General features: G+C 44.9%; 1 protein-coding gene across 2 annotated transcripts in view; it reads right to left on the reverse strand.

Moving 5' to 3' along the window:
• Positions 1-5552: 5552 nt before the first annotated feature.
• The window catches only part of NEK2 (NIMA related kinase 2), a 50418-nt gene continuing 36494 nt past the window's right edge, over positions 5553-19476 (reverse strand). The window contains exons 2-9 of one of the 2 annotated variants that reach the window (XM_036342570.1): positions 14664-15048; positions 13452-13669; positions 12932-13172; positions 11186-11268; positions 10352-10478; positions 9208-9427; positions 7875-8000; positions 5553-6425 (exon numbers count right to left, since the gene is read on the reverse strand). In XM_036342570.1, coding sequence (XP_036198463.1) covers positions 6199-6425; positions 7875-8000; positions 9208-9427; positions 10352-10478; positions 11186-11268; positions 12932-13172; positions 13452-13669; positions 14664-14759 — 1338 coding nt within the window. In that variant the 5' untranslated portion in view covers positions 14760-15048 and the 3' untranslated portion in view covers positions 5553-6198. Of the gene's footprint in view, positions 6426-6471; positions 6773-7874; positions 8001-9207; positions 9428-10351; positions 10479-11185; positions 11269-12931; positions 13173-13451; positions 13670-14663; positions 15049-19476 lie in introns of those variants that run through there. The other variant, XM_036342571.1, reaches the window with a different exon arrangement.

The raw sequence follows: 19476 nt of genomic DNA on the forward strand, positions 1-19476 counted from the left end.
AGTGCCCTTGGTAAGTGGCATCAGGAAAGCTAGGAGACCTCATGTCATTGCTTGGGTAGTGGTAGGGATGGGTCTCCAGCTGACCCTTGCATGGCTCTCCTCTCCAGGTGACTGGTCCGTGAGCTAGTCCGGCCCAATCTGTCCATGGCCACCCTGAGAGCATCTACTACTGGCATCACTGACAGGTGTAACTCCTGGGCTCTTCTCTTGGCACAGACAACCCATTGGCCACCTCCTCTGTTCCCAAAGGCGCTGCTCACCCCTGAAGCATGGTTCTAACTCCCATTCAGCATAAGACCCATGTGTAGCCTGATGCCTCAGCCAGATTCTTTCTCTCTTTTCCTTTTATTGATTTTTAGAGAGAGAGGAAGGGATAAAGAAATAGAAACGTCAGTGAGAGAGAAGCATCATTGATTGGCTGCCTCCTGCACGCCCCCTACTGGAGTGTGAGCCCGCAACCTGAGCCTGTGCCCTAATGAGGAATCAAACCAGCAACCTCTTGGTTCATGGGTCAACAATGCTCAACCACTGAGCCACAGCAGCCAGGTCTCAGCCAGATTCTTACTGAAGATCCCCATGGGGACATGCAGAAAGCCGGTCTCCTCAGGCTCTCCCACCCCCATGTTGCCACAGTCCCCAGCACAGGGCTTCCCCTCCCCCCCAGCTCCTCCCACTGCCAGAGTTCTCCATGGCAATCAGGGCACAAACACCCTCTGCTTTTGCCTCCTCACTCTGGGCTTCAGCCTGGAGCCTCAAGGCCAGCCCATGAGTCTGACCACCCACGTCCCCGACCTCGGCCCATCTTCTTCTCACACCCCCCTGGTCTTGGGCGGAGTGGGGTCTTCCCCCTTCACTTTCAGCCTTGCTACCCTCAGAGTGTGGTCCATGCACGGCAGCGTCCGGATCACCTGGCCACTTGTTACAAACGTGGACTCTCAAGCCCCATTCTGGACCCCCTGGTTCAAATGTTGCATTTTAACGAGATGCCCAGGAGACTCACGTGCACAGCCAAGTCTGAGGAGCAGAAGTGCTCACATCGCATCCAGGTTGTTTGCTGTCCTTGCCTGATGTCAGACTCCAAACCTGGTCCTCACGGTTGGTGCTTGACATGTACTAATGGGAGCTCAGCAAATGCAGGAAATTCTCTTCTCTCTTGCCAAAGCCCAGTGCTGCCGACTCAAAAATCTTGCCTCGGTGCCTGTGATATCACACACTGAACAGTGACTTTTTCTTTCTCTCCATATTCTTCTTGTAACAAACCTAATCCTCCCCCAGGCATAGCTCAAAAATAGGGGTGGGGAGAATAAAGAGGCAAAGTACAGAACTTTGAAAGAGCAGAACACACTAACATATCCCCAAAACTGCTCTGCCAGCGACAATAGCATTTGCTGAGTTGAGTGTGGGAGGTGCCAGCAGCCTGCATGGGGGGGGAGGAATTGGGGCATCACACATACTACGCAGGGCATCTCAGAGGGTGCTTCTCCCACCACAGGGTGTCCTCTTTATACGGGTGCAAGGAAGAGACCTCCAGATGCTCCCACATTTCCTGTGCAGGTGGAGTGCCCTTATTTCAGGGGCCTGCACAGGATAAGTAAGCTTCCCCCCCCCCCCCCCCGCCCAACCTTTTGCCTTGGCTGCTAGGAAGCTTACAGCCAAATCGTTTGCACAAAACAATAGTGTGTAATTGGGTACAATATTCACGTTGGACTCGTTCCTGGCATCACCCTTCCGCTGTACTTTTAACGTATGCATCTTATTAAACCCATGTTTTCTTTTTTATATTTTATTTTATTGTTTAAAGTATTACAGAGAGTAGTACATACGTCTCCTTTTTTTTCCCATCGACCTTCCCCCGGCCTCCCCTACCCCCCAGCACATGCCCTCACCCCCTGTCCCAGTGTCTTGTGTCCATTGGTTATGCTTATATGCATGCATTCAAGTCCTTCAGTTGATCTCTTACCTCGCCCCCCCCGCCCCAACATTTACAGGGAACTCATACAACTCAACAAAAGGAAAATAAACAATCCAATCAAAAAATGGGCAAAGGACCTAAATAGAATCTCTTCAAAAGAGGACACTCAGAAAGCCAAGAGACACATGAAAACATGCTCAAAGTCACTAATCATCCGAGAGATGCAAATCAAAACGACAATGAGGTACCAACTCACACCTGTCAAAATGGCTACCATCAACAAATCAACAAATGACAAGTGCTGGTGAGGATGCGGAGAAAAAGGAACACTCGTGCACTGCTGGTGGGAATGCAGACTGGTGTAGCCATTGTGGAAAACAGTATGGCGTTTCCTCAAAAATTTAAAAATGGAACGGCCATTTGACCCATGTTTTCTTATAAGCCGCTTTAAATCTTCCCAAAGGCAGGTGGAATGAATTCACGGTCCGGCACAGTTCCAGGCCCCTGACTACCGTTTGCCCCACTTACAGTGTCACTGTGCCTTTCTCCAGAGGACGAAGCCGAAGCTCAGGGAGACGCAACAAACAAGGCTGAGTCAGGGCCGCTGCTGAGCGCGCGAGTCAGGTGTCGGCTCTGCGTTCCCACTCTGGCCGGATAGGAAGCACCTGGACGCGGTTCCTGTGGCAGGTGGGCCAGCCCTGTGCTGAGAGCGAACAGAGGGGAGATGCATTGGCTGGCTGGTAGGGGCCCGAGTCTCTCCACCAGGCATCATGGGGATTTGCCCAGCCTGCTCCGGGGCAGCCAAACCCTGGTGGGGAGGCTCCTGCCTGCTCTGTCCACTGTGCCCCTGGTTAACGGGCCATGAAGCTTCTGGAGAGCAGAGCCAGGCAGGGACTCTCTCTGGAGCAGCGACTGCTCCGTGGGAGTGTGCAGGGCTGCAAAGGCGGGTGCCTGCCTCGCCGCCAGGGTGAGTTCCGAAGGCAGGGGCTGTGGGCCCCCCCTGGCTGGGCACTCCAGGCAAACCGGTTCCTCGGAGGCTCTGGGAAGACACACTCCTCCAGGGAAGTTAGGATGGATCCCACAGAGACGCGGGCGGCTTTCCCCAAGAACGAAGGCAACGGAAATGATTCGTGCTCGTTTAAAAAAGCAAATGAAGAAGAGCCCATGGATTAAGACCCTAGCTGTGCGTGTGCTTTAAAAATACATACACATATATGTAGACACACACACCACAGACCCCATATGCAGAGACACCCTGTCCCCATGGCCCTCCCCACCCCCATCAGCCCCTCCAAATACGGTGTCCAACCCAACCTGGAAGGGAACACCAAAGACCAGATACTTAACAGCCACTTGGGCAGCTCTGGGGCAGCCATGGAGGAGGGAGGGGCGAGGTGAGCCAGGTAATGGGCAGGGCAGGGCCACCCACACCCAGATTCCATCAGCCAGGTCCTCCACCGCACGGCCCTGGGGAAGGCGACTTTCACCACCCTCCTTGCCCTGAAATCCATCGTGCAATATGGGTCCCTGGTTTCCCAGCCGCCACTCACAGTGGACAATAACCCTTCCTCGTTGGGGCCTATGAACCTCTCCATTCCTTTTAAAACACTTATTGGAGGAGGGCAGCCTTGAGAGTCAGAGGGAGCTAGCGTGCCTGGGGGAAGGGGCTTTGTCCTGGAAGGAGGACTGACAGTCCCTCAGGCGGTGACGGCCCCGGTGAAGTGGTTCCTGGGAGGACGCTGGGCATTGGGGCTGGGCCTTCGAGGGAATGGGGAGCCATAGGTGGAATGATGGAAGGTGCTGAGGAAAGGGGGAAGGCCTGTGTCCTCTTGGGGTCACTGAAGACCACTTATCCCCACCCGCCCCGGCCCTCACTCTCCCGTCTCCTCTAGCCGCAGGTGTGAAGGCCCCTGGACCCTAACCGTGCCAGCTCTGCGTCCACCCTTCCTTCGTCATTCAAACGTCTTGGGTAGAGCCATGGGTTAGCACCCTTAACCCCGCAATCATTATGGAACACTGGGTGGTTTGGGAACAAAGCTGACCTTTGGCGGTCATGTGGAGAGTCATAGTTAAAGGCTTTGGAGTCCAAAATGTCAGTTCAGAGACCAGCTGCCTCTTCCTAGCTGTGATGCGAGCTTCGGGTTCCCCATGAAAAATGTGGCACTAATGATGCCTATTCATCAGGGGATGTTGTGAGGAGTGAATGAAATAATGGACCAAGGCATTTAACCAAAGCCTGGCAAGTCCTTTCTTAGTAGCAGCCAATTGCGCCGGCTCCGGGGAAGGTGTCAGACTTGCCGTCTAACAGGACCATGGCGCCACCTTGTGGTTGCTGTCGCTCAGGACAGCTGGTTAATCTTACTCAAATCCTGTCGCTTTTGCAAATGCCTACGAGCAGGTGTTGTTCATGTAAAGCCTGTAATGGTAAGTTTATGTTGGTACTGTATCTAGCCGGGCATCTTGATAAGTCCTTTATTTTATTTTTTAAATTTATTTTTATTGTTGAAAGTATTACAGATGTCCCCTTGGTTGGTTTTCCCCCCACTAACCCCCTCCATCCTGACCCTATCTTGATAAATCTTAGAAAGAGATGCTAGAGAAGTATCATTTGAGAGGACTCTCCCATCAAAGAGATCCTCTTCTAATCTACCATCATTGCCCTTAAACCCCAGATGTTCCCAGTTTTAGGGGTGAACAGGAAACATGGTTTTGTTGGCTTTGGAGCGGGGAGAAGGAAGCACAATCAAATTAAAAATTCAGTTTCCAAACCTCTGCCTCCTCGGTTTCCTGTTGCACCCCTAATCACCACCTGTTCCAAAATGGCAAACCCCCATTCCCTGTCCCCTTTCCTGCTTCATCCTGCTCCTTAGCACTACCAATCTCCATGTGTGGCTCGTTTTCTATCCGGCCTTATTGGAATGGAATCTTCATGAGGGCAGGGATGTCAGTGTTTCTTTATTGCTCTATCTTCAGCATGTTAAATCAGTGTTTCTTTATTGCTATATGTTCAGCATGTTAAACAGTGCCTGGCTCACAGCAGCTGCCCAATTGTTTTATGGCCAGATTCCACGAGGCAAAGTAAGAGCGTGGTTACAACACTCTCGCAGGTTTCAAATCTACTCAATTACATGCACCTGATCAAGCTTTGTTTACTTGTTGAACCTCCCGCAGCCCATATCACTCAGTCACGTGGGACCACAGGTTCGGACCATAAGGTCAAGCTTACAGCCACAGCCTTTGGCTATAATTGTGCTGAGAGTTGCACGTGGCTTTGCCACGAGAGGACCGTGCCTTCTCATTAGTCCCAGGCTTGAACCTGTCCAAACTCTGTAGCAGCTCTCCACAAGATCAATTTTCTCAAGAGTGGCACTGTTGATGTTGTGCTGTGGGGGGCTGCTGTGTGCATTGTAGGATGTTTGGCAGCATCCCTGGCCTCTACCTACTCCATTCAATAGTACCCTCCCACCCGCAATCATTATCATTTAATATGTACAGACATTGCAAATGTCCCCTGGGGGGCAAAATAGTCCCCAGTTAAGAGCCACTGGTGCAGATGGATTAATGAGGTGAAGTGCCATTGCAGCCCCTGTGAGCATCAGTGCCTATGAATCATAAACCCAACAAATACAAGAGACACAAATACAGGAAAACTAAAGAATTCGTTTACTTAGTGAGAAACAGATAAGCCCATGACGGCTGGCTTATATACAGTTAGGTAGAGTAAAAAGGAAAAAAAAGAGTATCAACATCACAGTGATGGATTTTCACAAAAGGTGACAGATTTTGCACTAAGAGCAATGGGATATCAATAAGCGATATCTATAAGCAAGATGTCATAGTATCAGTGACCAGTTTGGATCCAATTCGGTTTTCTAAGCTCTAGAATATTTAAAACCTCAGACTTGAAGTTGTAAATCTAGACATGACAACTGTAAGCACACCACTCAGTCGTGTAAAACGTCTCAGTAAGTGGATACATATGTTTTTCCTCCAACATTTAGAAGGTAATGTTCCAGTAGTAATCACACATGGGATTAAAACCCCAACCAAGAAAGTATCATTCTTTCTATAAAGTGTTCTTTTAAAAAAGAAAAAAAATGAAAGGTGTGGACGTTTTGTACAATTATTGCTGAAGGACAGCAAAGGCAATTCCAAAATATCACTCTTACTGTACAAAAAGGCATGGCTCACGGAACCAAGTTTATCAAGCTGCAGCAGGTGAACATCAATCAGTCCTTCGGGGGCTGGCCATGTCAGATCCCGCACACAGCGCCGGGCCCTGCCGGCTAGCGCATGCCCAGGATCTGTCTGCTTTTCAGCTGGTACGTTTGCTCAATGTCCGCCAGGGCTTGCGCGCGCAGCTGGGCAGCATGGAGCCTCTTCTTCAGGTCTTTGCACTTGGCTTTGGAGGAGAGCTGGCTCTCAGAGTTCTCACTCCTCAGGACATTCTCCTTACTCTCTCCACTGAAATGAACTTTCTTCTTAAGTATTGAGGATGGAAGAGCTAAAAGTTCTTTAGGAAGAAAAAGGGTTTCGAGTTATTTGAACAGGTTTGTTACATTTAGCAAAAATACAACCTCTTTTAGTTCATTTGAAATCTGGAACCTAATCTTAGTATCTCCGGGAGTTTGGGAGCTTGAGGGTGGTAAGAAATCAATCAGTCTTTTAAGCCACAGCACTGAAAAAAGAATCCTGGAATGTGCCAAATATCAAGGAACATAGGTTTTATTCCCTTAACAATCACCTTTTCTCTTGAAGTCAAATGCATTGGGGATGATGGGCCACAATATAAAACTTCTGAAAATCAGTATCATCTACTCCATTCTTGAAAACAAGTGCCATTCTACCTAGAACACAGGGCTTCCAGAAAAGTATGGAAGCAGAAATGCTTTTTATGGACACTTATAGTTTGGGTTAAATATTCAACAACACTTCCTTCAAAACTGATTAATTGACTGAAATCTTGCTTCAAAAAGAAACTAAGCAAATTCAGGGTGGAAAAGGTAAATCAAGTAAAGGTATAGCAAAAAAGGTGAACTGGGCTTTTTACATGAAAAAAAATTTACTTGAAATGGCAGCACTATTCGCTACTGACAGACTATCTGGAGGTTGGAGACTTGAGGGCTTGAATTCCAGACCTTTTTGTTATTTCCTTTACATTCATTTAAAGGAAATACATTCAAATTTTATGAGTTCATTGTATGAGCCATTGTGGACAAACAAAGGCCCTATTCTCATAGGAGGAGAGAGACCAGAACCCAATAAACAAGTACAAATGAGGACTATTTGAGGGGGAAAATAACACTGAGAAAGAGAACAGGGGTGCTGGCGGTGGCCACAGTGATGAGAGCCGCATAATGAAGTGACTTTTGAGCAGAGATATGTTGAAAGTGAGGAAATAAGAAGCCACCGGGTTAGTTGAGGAACCAACTCCAGGCCAAAGAAAAGGAAAGGCCAGGCCGAGAGGTAGGAGTAGGCTGCAAGGAACACTGCCCTCCAATTGTGCCCTGACTGCCTATCGCCAACATTGTTTCTGCTTCAAAGCACACTTGGGTTTTTTTAGCCTTAACTCCATTGTTTCAAACATATCCACCTTTATTCCCACAAATTCCTATACAAATACCTATGTAACTTGTAAATCTCACTAATGGAATAATTTTATAAGAAAGAAAAAAGTGTTAAGCCCAGCCGGTGTGCCTCAGTGGTTGAACATGGACCTGTGAACCAGGAGGTCACTGTTCGATTCCCGGTGAGGGCACATGCCCGGGTTGTGGGCTCGATCTCCAGTGTGGGGCATGCAGGAGGCAGCTGCATCATTGATGTTTCTATCTCTCTCTCCCTTCCTCTTTGAAATCAATAAAAACATTAAAAAATGAGAAGGCCTACCAAAGCCCCTCGAAAGCAAACCAGTGCCCATTTCCTCACACGCAGCAGCCTCTGTCTACTGCACTGGTTCTCCTACCTGGTCCGCTGGCCAGGGACAGGAGCCCCTGCCCCTTCAGCAGGCTGTAGTTCCTCATCAGACTTTCCGCTCTCGCCAGCTTGTCCTCCGCCAGCCTCTCACGAACACAAAGCTCACGTTCCTTCTCTTTAGAAAGGCATGGAATGAGAAAAAGATTAGCAAAAACAGTTTACACGTGCTAGTCTTCCCTTTTCCCTAATCACTGAGACCGGCTTGCTGAGCAGCGATTAGTAATGCTCTGAGAAAGGTTTCTCGCCGGGTTCCCAAGCCACCCTGACCATGCTAGTCTGTAGCACCTGTCGCTTTACTGGAGTAGACAGACTCTCACCATCAAAAACTAACTAGCACTTGCCCTAACCAGTCTGGCTCAGTGGACAGAGTGTCGACCTGGGGACTGAAGGGCCCCAGGTTCAACTCCAGTCTTAAGGGCCTATGCCTGGGTTGCGGGCTCGATCCCCACTGGGGGCATGCAGGAGGCAGCCGACCAATGATTCTCTCTCATCATTGATGTTTCTATCTCTTTCTCCTTCTCCCTTTTTTTCTGAAATCAATAAAAATATATATTTTTTTTAAAAAAACACAACAACAACTAACTTGTACCTAATCAGTGAATAGCCCTGAGTATTTATAAACCTAGAATATCTTGTACCCACATTATTGAATTGACAGAGCATATTTAGTCCTACACACTGTAGGATTTTTGACCTGGACTGTGTTGGCTCAGCCACAGGAGTAATGGTTATTGTAGAAGTTAGCAAATCCTAAGATCTACCTTTGCAATGGAAAAACTGTAGTGTATGTATATGTTATGAAACAGAAAGAAAAAAGTAACAGCAAAATGTAATGTACACATTAAAGTATACAAACTCTATAGCAAAGTATAAAGTTAAGCCAACAATAGCAGAGAAAGAGGCAGCTCAACAGGAAGATGCCAGAAAGCGTGACCTACATATTTTACAAAGCACAGTTTGGTTTCTCAAGTATTTGTAAGAAGGTTCTCCTTTTTTTTTAAATAGTTTTTTTTTATATGTTTTTATTTATTTCATTGAGGAAAGGAGAGGGAGAGAGAGATGGAAACATCAATGATGTGAGAGAATCATTGATCAGCCGCCTTCTGCACTCCCCACATTGGGGATTGAGCCTGCACCCCAGGCATGTGCCCTAACCAGGGATTGAACCTGCCACCTTGGCATATTGGGATGATGCTCCAACCAACTGAGCTACCAGGCCAGGGCAAGAATGTCCTAATATACTCATTTAAACAGAGTTTCACACTCATCACGATCACCCTCCAATAGCTCTCCTTTGTTTTGCCCCCATCATGCAGACTTACGCTCCAGTCTTTCCTCTCTGGCTTTGAGGGCTCGCTCTCGCTCCTGCAACTGTATTTCCTTCAGTTTCAGCTCACTTAATACAGGGTTAGAATCCTGCAACTTTTCTGGTTCTCCAGATCGTCGCCCCCTTCTCTCAGGATTTCTCCTCTGCTCTTCTGCAACCAAGTCTGCTATCAAAGGGCTCTCCAGAATTTCTTCAACAGAAGGTCGATGGTAATCCTGGGGAAAAAATATTCAGTGTTACAGTCACATTTTGTAACAGAATACGCATGCCAAAAGAACAGCTACATTAAAAGGATACATATTTCCAAGGCAAAAAGAAAAACTCGTTTCTGGATGGGCCTTAACTATCTGGAAAAATAAGTTCACTTGTGGCTTTAATAAATGAGGTTCTGGGTCCAAACAGTAATGCAGATTTTTACCTACCTTTGATCCCCCTTTAACCTAAAGGCTTCATCCCTGTGCAGGTGCTCAGTAGCATGGCCAGGGTCTGTGTTAGGGCATCTCTAAACTACAGGAAGCAGGATCCTCCCTCAGCCCTTAAACCCCATTACTTCATCTGAATCCTTCTTTGTAATCCCACAGCATTTAACTTTACATCAGCCTGATCTCTTGGACATTTCCCTCGCCATCCCATGGCCAGATTTTTTCCACATAATCTCTTAGAGTTATTTCCCCTCCACTCTTCTTAGCCACCCCTACCCTCTCACTGCCCCAATCATCCCCGCAACCCATACACACACACACACACACACACACACACACACACACCCCTATCTCTCAGTTGGAGCTAGAGGCAGAGTAATTAAGTCTTATTGTGGCCCCTTCCATACCATCTGCCACGTTGAGGTAGGTAAGGACACGGGGAACTAAGGATCTGGATGCTTCATGCAATCTTTTCTTGCTATCGACCATCTGTTAGCATGGAGTGAGTGGGAGAAGACAGAGAATGCACAGAGGGTAGGCCAGCAAGGATGTGCAATTTGCCAAATTTATGTAAGTTTTCACTTGTGTTAACAGAGTAGATTTAGCTAAGGAAATACATTTAATGTTTCTTCAGTCTCATTGCTCTACAGGAGAGAACACATACCCCAAAACTTAATTGAAAGATAGAAACAGACAAAATAATCTTATAATCTTTACCTTTAAATTTAACATCCTTGTAATGATGTCATTCAACTCATCAGAGTAACGATATGGAATTCGCCTGAATTTGCCTTCTCGGATCTTCCCAGCTAATTCTTTCTGGTTGAAAGCTGTAAATGGAGGCCTGGAAGAAAAAAATAATAATAATGTAAAAATAAAAATATATTAGGAAGCAAATCTTTTGCAGTTTAAGCTCCAGTTTTTATTTATGTTTCTGCTTCTGGGATTTTCTTCCATAGTTAAGTTTCCCAACTTTGGTGCTACTGATATTTGGGGGTCACATAGCTCTTTATTGTGGGGATGTCCTGAACATCATAGTATTTATTTGAACTATCACTGGCCTCCATCCACTAGATGCCAGTAGCTATCCTTGTTTGTCACAACCAAAAATGTCTTCAGACAATGCCAAATGTCCCCTGGGGGGCAAAACTGCTTCACTCTCCCTGGTTGAGAATCACTGCTCTACAGAACAGCTTAGAAGAGAAAGAACTGGAGCTCTTTCTTCGTCTCCAAATCGCCAGAGCTACCCCCAGATCTTTGTTTATCTCTTCCATGGGCCTGACCTATCTGCTCTCCCCTTGAGCTAAGCATCAGTCTAACAAGGAAACATCTAACCAGGTTAGGAGTTTGAACAAGTCAACATCCAGCCTCAGGGGTTATATTATTAATTTCTAAATAATTTTTTTACCTGTCCACCTACTTTAATTTTAACCCACGGTGTGATTCTTTCAGATTTGAATACAAATGGATGGTCAAACAACTGAACCCAGTGAAAGGTGACAAACCCTGAGTATAAACCTCAGACTAGAAATCTGTCTTCAATATACTTACATTAATGCACACAACTCATACATCAAACAGCCCAGTGACCAGATATCCGATTTCTCATTGTAGGACATGCGACTCATCTGCTCCTTAAGGGGGGAAAACGTAAGAAAGTATGAGGAATTAAAAGTTTATTTTGTTTTAAAATGTATACTTTGTCTTCAAATTTACAATGGAAAAAGACAATGATCTTACCCTAATATACTTTGTCATATATAATTCATTCAATTCTTTTTCCTTCAGATGCTTATTGTTACTAGAGGTGAGGCACTGACTATTCAAAGGTGAGAATGAGACCTCTACCCTGGTGACATTAATAATCTAGAAACTATTTTGAAAGAACCAGAGAAAATTTCAGAATAACCAATGCATACATCTGGCCCACATTTAAATGGATGTAGACATAAATGGCTAAGTGAATTATTCATTTATATTTTTCCTTAGTCTACTGTATAAACCACACTAACTAACATTCTCATTTCCTATTTAATTGTCTTTCTCACACTCTCAGGAGCAACAGAGGGCACAGAGGCAAGTACCAAACTCTTCAGGAGGCTCCCCAGTGCTTTAAGTCCAACAGGTTGCGTCTGATACCATTTCCTGGCAATGCCTCAGAGAAGGCTGAATAGATCTAATTACAAGGGCAGGAGGGAAAAGGAACAAAAGAATCACGTAGGTTTCAAATTTTCCAAGAACCACTTCTGTATAATTTTCCTTTATGTTAAAGGCTTTCTATTTGGAATTTGATCCAGTGAGAAAATGACACTGTTCTGGCCATGTCTAATATTAGTGAAAAACAAAATCACTAATACAAAGTTTTATACTGTAGTCAGACTGGTTAACGTAACTAAAAGAGATTTAGAAAAGCCCGGAAATGTTTATGACTGCTAAAACAATTAACCCCTCTGCACCTTTGTATGCTCAGATTCCAGATACAACCCCCTGGTGCTATCACTTTTTGGTTTAAGCTCTTCAAGAGCCATCAGGCAAAATCTAGAGAGCCATAAACGGTTCATAGCCTTTGACCCAACCCAGCAATTTCATTTTGAGAGCTATCTGCCAAGGAAATGACCAACAAGGAAGAAAGAATAATTCATATGCATAGCAGTGCTCCTTAGAATGGTGAGAAATTTTGGAAACAAAATATTATCCAGCAATCAAGGAAATAGATAAGTAGGTAGACTCAGCAGCTCCCTTGTAGGAAAAGTCAACAAAAAAAGAACAAATACCAACAGTTAACACTGTAAAAACATGTTATCTGAAGTGAGTGAGGCTCTGAGCCCCGAATCTCCAGGCACAAGAATCATCCAGAGAATCTGTTAAAATGCAGAGTCCAAATTGAAAAGTAGGAGAAAAACAGAGCAAGGACCTGTCCCGAGATCCGAACTCACTGGGCTGGGGCTTGGTCCAGGATTCTGCATTTGAAAAAGCACACCAAAGGAGGCCAAGCTGGTGTACAGGACCTACAGCACTTAGGGAAACATAGCTCTTGAGGCCAGAGACAAAGCGTGTTTCATCTTTTGTAATTTAGTATATGGTAGTCCTTTAATAAAAGCCTGACTTGAATTGCTGATATAGCTGAGTTCAATGGTCTGGTGGTCCATTTGGAAAATATATAAATTAAAAATGAAACAGTGTTAATTTTTGGTTATTGGATATTACTAAACATACAATCAAAACGACTCACTTTCCCTGCATTTGAATGCTTAACATTAAGAGGTTTAAAAAGTATCTAAATTCTGAAATACTTACGGGAGACATGTAATAAGGAGTGCCAACAAATGTTTTTGCAAAACTGGTATCGTGGTTTAATATTCTAGCTAGCCCAAAGTCGCCAAGCTTAACGTTTTGCTTGCCATCCAGGAAAACATTAGCTGGTTTCAGATCCCGATGGAGCACCGTATGACCACCATCACTTCGTCTGTGACATTCCTTTAGGGCCAGAGTCAACTGAGCCATCACTCGAAGAACAAACTCTTCCTCCAAGTACTGTCTGAAATCAAAGCAGTTACACAGCATATAACTTCTGAATAAAACCATTACAAAGAGGGAATGATGAATTATCTAGTGTACAAATAGGGAAATAAATATCATATTTTGATATGAAATATGGGTGTTCATTCACAAGGGATTTCCTAAAGTTCTGTAGACCCACCAAATACTAGAACACTCTTCCACATTACTAAGTACTTCGTCCCTGATCCTAAAACAGAATGCTTATCCAAAGCGAAACTGGGCCCACTTTCACCTTACATTGAAGAGAATCACTTACCTTTCCTTGGTTCCCTTTGTAATTATACTAGCCAGGTCCCCTCCTTCGCAATATTCCATTACAATGTACAGTGTTGTGTTGGTTCGGTCAATAATGCGATCATAGTAACGGACGATGTTTGGATGCTTCAGTTCACGAAGCAAATTCACTTCAGAAACAAGCATTTGTTTCTCAGCTTCTGTCATGGAGCCATAGTCAAGTTCTTTCCAAACTAATATCTGAAATAAGAATTCCCAAGGTATGAATGAACTCAAAAATGAAGATTGAGAGCTCCATGGACCACCATCCCTTTGTCTGCGACATTCCTTTAGGCACTAAAGTTTAGGGCCAGTCATCACTCACTACTTTTCTATTAAATAGATCATACAGTCATTATTCTCTGATTTAGTTCAATGAACTTAAGGACCCCTGAATTTAACTCCATAACCGTTCTCTAATTTTTAAGCAGAAAAGAATGCAAGGGGAGAGAGGGAGATGAGGCTCATTAGACTTCCTCCAACCCCCTCCCCTCAGTTCCTTTGTGGGAGGCTGGCAATGGTGCTTTGGTCAAAAAGGTGGGGCAGAGACAGTCCAAGTCCTTGACCATTCCAACCAGGCAAGCTTTTCCAGGGGGAAAGACCTGAGGACCTCCCTCCATCCGCAGCCAGGCAGCTTCCTCTCCATTGTTTCTTTCTGAATAAAGTTTCCCTACACACACAGGAGAACTATGAAACCAATAATCCGATTAAAGGGTATCTTAAATGAGCTCGAACTGCCGGGCAGAAAGCTCCAGGTTCTTCCCGTGGCCCAGAGTTCTACTCTTCTCTAAACTGCCCAGGAGCCCCGCGGGGTAGCTGGGTTGCTGGGTTGGTTGGAGCGTCCTCCCAGACACCAAAGTTCAAGGTTGAGGTATGATCACCGGTCAGGGCACATACAAGAAGCAACCAATAAATGCATAAATAAGTGAAACAAATCAATGTTTCTCTTTCTCAAATCAACCACTCAAGCAATCAATAATTTTAAATTTCAAAAATAAAATAATAAAGATAGTTCAGGAGTCACCAGTGAAAGGCCCTTAGCAGGTAGAAGCAGAGAAGAAAAAAAAAAAAGGAAATGGGAGAGAAAGCGAAACAGACAGGAACATAACCCTTGCGAGACCCAGTACAAACACTGATCGCCACCAGCTGGCGAGACCGCTGCAGGGACCGGACACGGAAGGGGGCCCGCGCTCACCTTGCCGTCGCTCTTCCTCCGGATCTTCTGGCAGCGGCCGTAGGAGCCGGTGCCAATGGTGTGCAGCACCTCGTAGTCCTCCGCCCGGGTCGGCATGGCAGGGCCCGCCGGGGACTCCTGCAGATCGCGCCGCAGCCCGAAGCTGGAGCCACCGTCTCCAAAGCGTCTCCAAGTCACACTGCCGGCCGCCACAGCCCGCTGCTCAGTTTAACCGTCCCGGGCCCTGGCCTCGCAGTCTATTGGCCCAAGCGAGGCGGCTTCGCCTCTTTGATTGGCTAAGAGGAACACAACACCCTAGGCATCTTGGGAAGGCGTATCCATAGGCAACCGCGTCGGCGTCGGTATCGGCGTCTGCTTTCTAACCCATTGGGAGGAAGAGGTGGAGCTAAATCAAAGGGAGGGCGGGAGATAGAAAGTGGCGTCGGGCAGGTCTCCGATACTCTTGGCCCTCGGGCCGAAGTCGTCAAGGTAACCGAAGTCCAGAGACCTCGCCTCAGACTTCTTTGCTCCCTGCCTCAACCAACTGCCGCCTGACCTTTGCACTGTGAGCCCTCTCTCAGGTTCCAGGACCCGGAGCCTGGGCGGGATCAGCCCAAGACTTAGTGAGAGCTGAGTACAGAGGTGAAAAGTACAGTACCGCCCTGAAGGAGGCACTTGTGAGTGCTGACTATGATGCGGGACTGTGCCCAGCACTTGACATGTATGGTCTCGTTTATTCCTCAACACAAACCTATAAAGCAGGAATTAGTTTAATTGGAAACGGAAGCAAAATTATTTGCTTTAGATCAACAGCCAGAAATAGAAAAATCAATGCAAAAAGAGTAGATACTCATAGTAACTACTTCGTGCAGGTTGCTGTTATCATAAAGAGAATATATATATATATATCAATTATATATATATATATATATCGATATATATATCGATTTTAGAGAGAGGAAGGGAGAGGGGGAGAGAGAGAGAACCATTGATTGGCATCCTCCTGCACACCCCCTACTGGGATAGAGCCCACAACCTGGGCATGTGCCCAGACCAGGAAATTGAACCGTGATCTCTTGGTTCATTGGTCAAAGCTCAACCACTGAGCCAGGCTGGCTGGGCAAGAGAATATATTTTTGAACACCAAATGTAGAGGCCTGTTGAACATGCAGAGGATATGTGCAAACTCTCAGGGTAGAATATGGAAGTCTCTGATGGTTAGGAATACCCAGGAAAAATATGGTGGCTCTAAGGCAGAGATGGTCAGGTTTACCTTTAAACTGCCTACCAAAAAACAACAACAACAAAAGCTATCAAATAGATTATTTGAGGTGCTGAACACATAATTAACTGACAATACTTCATTGAATGTAGCCTCTTCTGGGGACACACAAAAAGCAACATTTCCAGCTTACCCAGGCAGATGAGACAGTCCCACTTGTACCTGGGAGAGGGGAGCTGGAGGCCTCCATCCAGATGTGGATGGAGAAATCTGCGCTAATAATTTGGCAATGCAGAAATAGATCAATTTTCTTTAAATATCTCTTCAACATGGAATTGAAAGGAACTTGATTTTCTATTAATAAGAATTACAAATATCTTTATGTTTAAAAAAAGACATTTATTACATACCCTGAATATAACATAATTGAATTTGAATTGCCAGCCAGGAGAATTTTTGAAGTCACATTCAAGGGTACTGTCTTACCTCAAGAGAATAGGACCATTTAGGTTTGGAAGTTATGTAAGGAGCTACAGTAGCTGCATTAATTGACATTATATTTTTTATTTTAGTACCTCTTAAAAATTGACATCCACAGAGCTCTTTGGCTTGCCTGCCCAAAATCCAGTCCTATACTTTATTTCTGGCTACTCTTAAGCTCTTGTGCTTTGCCCCAATTCCCCAAACCTGGCAGACTCCGTCCACCACCTTTGCACCTGTTATTCCATTTGTCTGGAATACTGTCTACCCAGCCCCTTTAGCCACTCCCCCACCCAGTATCATGTCTGTCTAACGGACACAACTTGTCTTTCAAGATTCAGTGCCAAGCCCTAGCCGGTTTTGCTCAGTGGATAGAGCATTGGCCTGCGGACTAAAGGGTCCCGGGTTTGACTCTGGCCAAGGGCACATGCCCAGGTTGTGGGTTTGATCCCCAATGAGGGGCATACAGGAGGCAGCCAATCAGTGATTCTCTCTCATCATTGATGTTTCCATCTCTCCCTCTCCCTTCCTCTATGAAATCAATAAAAAAAAAAAATAAAAGGTTCAGTGCCAACTTGTACTCTGGGAAGCCTCTTCTAGCTTGCACATTACAACATGCAACTTCTTCATCTACATTGTTCGCAGACCATTTTGTACATAAATCAACACTTGTTATTTTTCATTATTTGTTTGCATAGTAGCTCAACTCTAAGCTTCTTGTATTCAGCATAAGTTCTCTAATAAAGGACACATGCAATAAATCTTTGTTAAATGAAAATATGAGAAAAAAGCTTATTAATCATACATGGATCTAAAAGGAAATCCTCAAGTACTCATGTTTTAAATGTCTGCAGCCCTATGATAGAGACTAACTATTGGGGAAAAGGCCATCCCAGGAGTATGGAGAGTGGCTTCTAGGATCACATGTTCATTTAACAGATATTTATTAAGCACCTACTATAACCCAGGTATTATGATGGCATTGATACAAAAGGTATTCATTTAAAAAGAGACAGTGGGGCCACAATGACAATGATAAAGAAAAGAGTGGCCTCGGCATGGCATGACAAACCCTAATGACTGGCCATATCACTGCGTTACACCATATCATTTATTTGGTGGGGGTGAGGGACATGACAGCCCAACAGAGACCACTAGACACCAGAGCAGAAAGAGACATTGGTGGCTGCGGAGCATGTAGGGGTTAATCAGAAATGCTTTTACAGGAAACACCCCTTCCCCATCCCTTACACACTCCTTCCTTCATATTCCGCCCATTCTTGAAGACTCAGCTCACTCCCAGTTTCTTCCCTAAAATTTTCCCTGGCTGCCTTCAACCCTCTGCGGTCTCCTAAGAGAGCAATTAACTGTGTTCTTTACTCACTCAGGATGTGCCATACACTAGTCTATATTACCAGCTTCTCCTTTATGTCTATCTTACCTGACCTATTAATTTGAAAACTCATCCTTCAACAAATAAAAATTGAGGTCCTGCCAGGTGCTAAAGATACCTCAGTGACGTGCAGTCCTGGGGCTGGAGGAGGTAGATGTACACAAGGTCACAGAGAAATCCAACCATTACAAATCGTGGTGAAAGTTAAGAAAACAAACAAAGAACTGAGACAGAAATGAGAAGTTAACATTTAAACAGGACTAAGGGAAGATCAGCTCCATGAAGGTAGGGTCAAGGTTTGAACTTCTCCCTCACCACCCACCCGCACCCCAGGGCCTAATTCACCGCCTTCACAATTGTCTTACTAAATGTGCTCCTGTTGTCAGTTTTAGTTTAAATCTGGTGAAATCTCAAATAAAGAGGTTATTTGCACGATGTCTATGCTTTCTGCTCACAAGTGCTCTACAGGTGTTCCCAGAGACTCCAACTCATTGTTAAAAGAAGCTACGTGAAGGACAAGTGGGCATCTTCAACTTAGCATGTCCAAAATCAAACTCCTGGGCTTTGCTCAAAATTTGTTCTACTGTCTTCTTCGTCTTAAGTAACTAATGCATGTGATCTTGTTGTTGTTTGTCTTGTTCACTGCAGTATCTCCAGCACCTAAAACATGCCTGGAACATAGTGGGCATTCAATTAACATTTGTACATTGAATAGATGAACAAATGAATGAAGGAATGGACAAGCAAAGTCATAGCTCATTACCCACAGCTTCCCTTCTTGTGTTACATGAAAGACCCACTAGAGGGCTGTAAATAACTTCATTGTGAACGAGGAGTCGGTACATCCGCACCAGTCCACCTGCAGAGGCCTGTCCTTATAGGAGACTTCAAGATTTTCATATCAAGCATTTCGAATCTCAGATAAGACATTTTGAGCATCTTGGAGTAATTTGAAATCAGGAATTGTGAAATTCCTTTAAAGTACTTAAAAAGGTTGCTAGAAAGGAAAAAGGAGAGATTCTTTGTTTATAGAAATCAGATGCTAAATGATGTTAAAGAAAGGTGCATGACATAATAGGTGCTCAATAAATAACCAAATTCTAGAATAAAGAATGAGGGGCTGTGGAGACTGGCCCTAATAGGAACACCCCAATTGATAGAAACAGAAAGGCAATATGTGAACTAAGAGAAAGCTTTGGATTTAATGGCAGGCAGCTGACGGGATAATATATGAGAAGAAATTTATCTGTGAAACCAAATAGTGTTTCATTCTGAGCTCCACCACATTTTAAAGAGGGATAGTGTCGCCCTGATCAGTTTGGCTCAGTGGCTAGAGCGTCGGCCTGTGGACTGAAGAGTCCCAGGTTCGATTCTGGTCAGGGCACATCCCCAGTAAGGAGTGTGCAGGAGGCAGCTGATTGATGTTTCTCTCTCATGGATGTTTCTAACTCTCTATCCCTCTCCCTTCCTCTCTGTAAAAAATCAATAAAATATATTTTAAAAAATAAAAAATAAAGAGGGATAGTGTCAAACTTGCCAAAGGTACAAGTTAGAGGATGGCTGACTTCTGCTCAAAATAAGGATAAACTTTCAGACAAAGAGAGCCATGCACAAATTTTATATGGTTTTTCATTATATTTGTAAATTCGGGATATTTCTTGTCTCTAAGAATATTGATAACATAAATTGCTTAAGAAGAACGTTAAAAGTAATCACAGATGCTGACTCCATAATATGTT

This window comes from Myotis myotis, unplaced genomic scaffold (genome assembly GCF_014108235.1).
Source record: "Myotis myotis isolate mMyoMyo1 unplaced genomic scaffold, mMyoMyo1.p scaffold_m19_p_18, whole genome shotgun sequence".
Classification (NCBI taxonomy): domain Eukaryota; kingdom Metazoa; phylum Chordata; class Mammalia; order Chiroptera; family Vespertilionidae; genus Myotis; species Myotis myotis.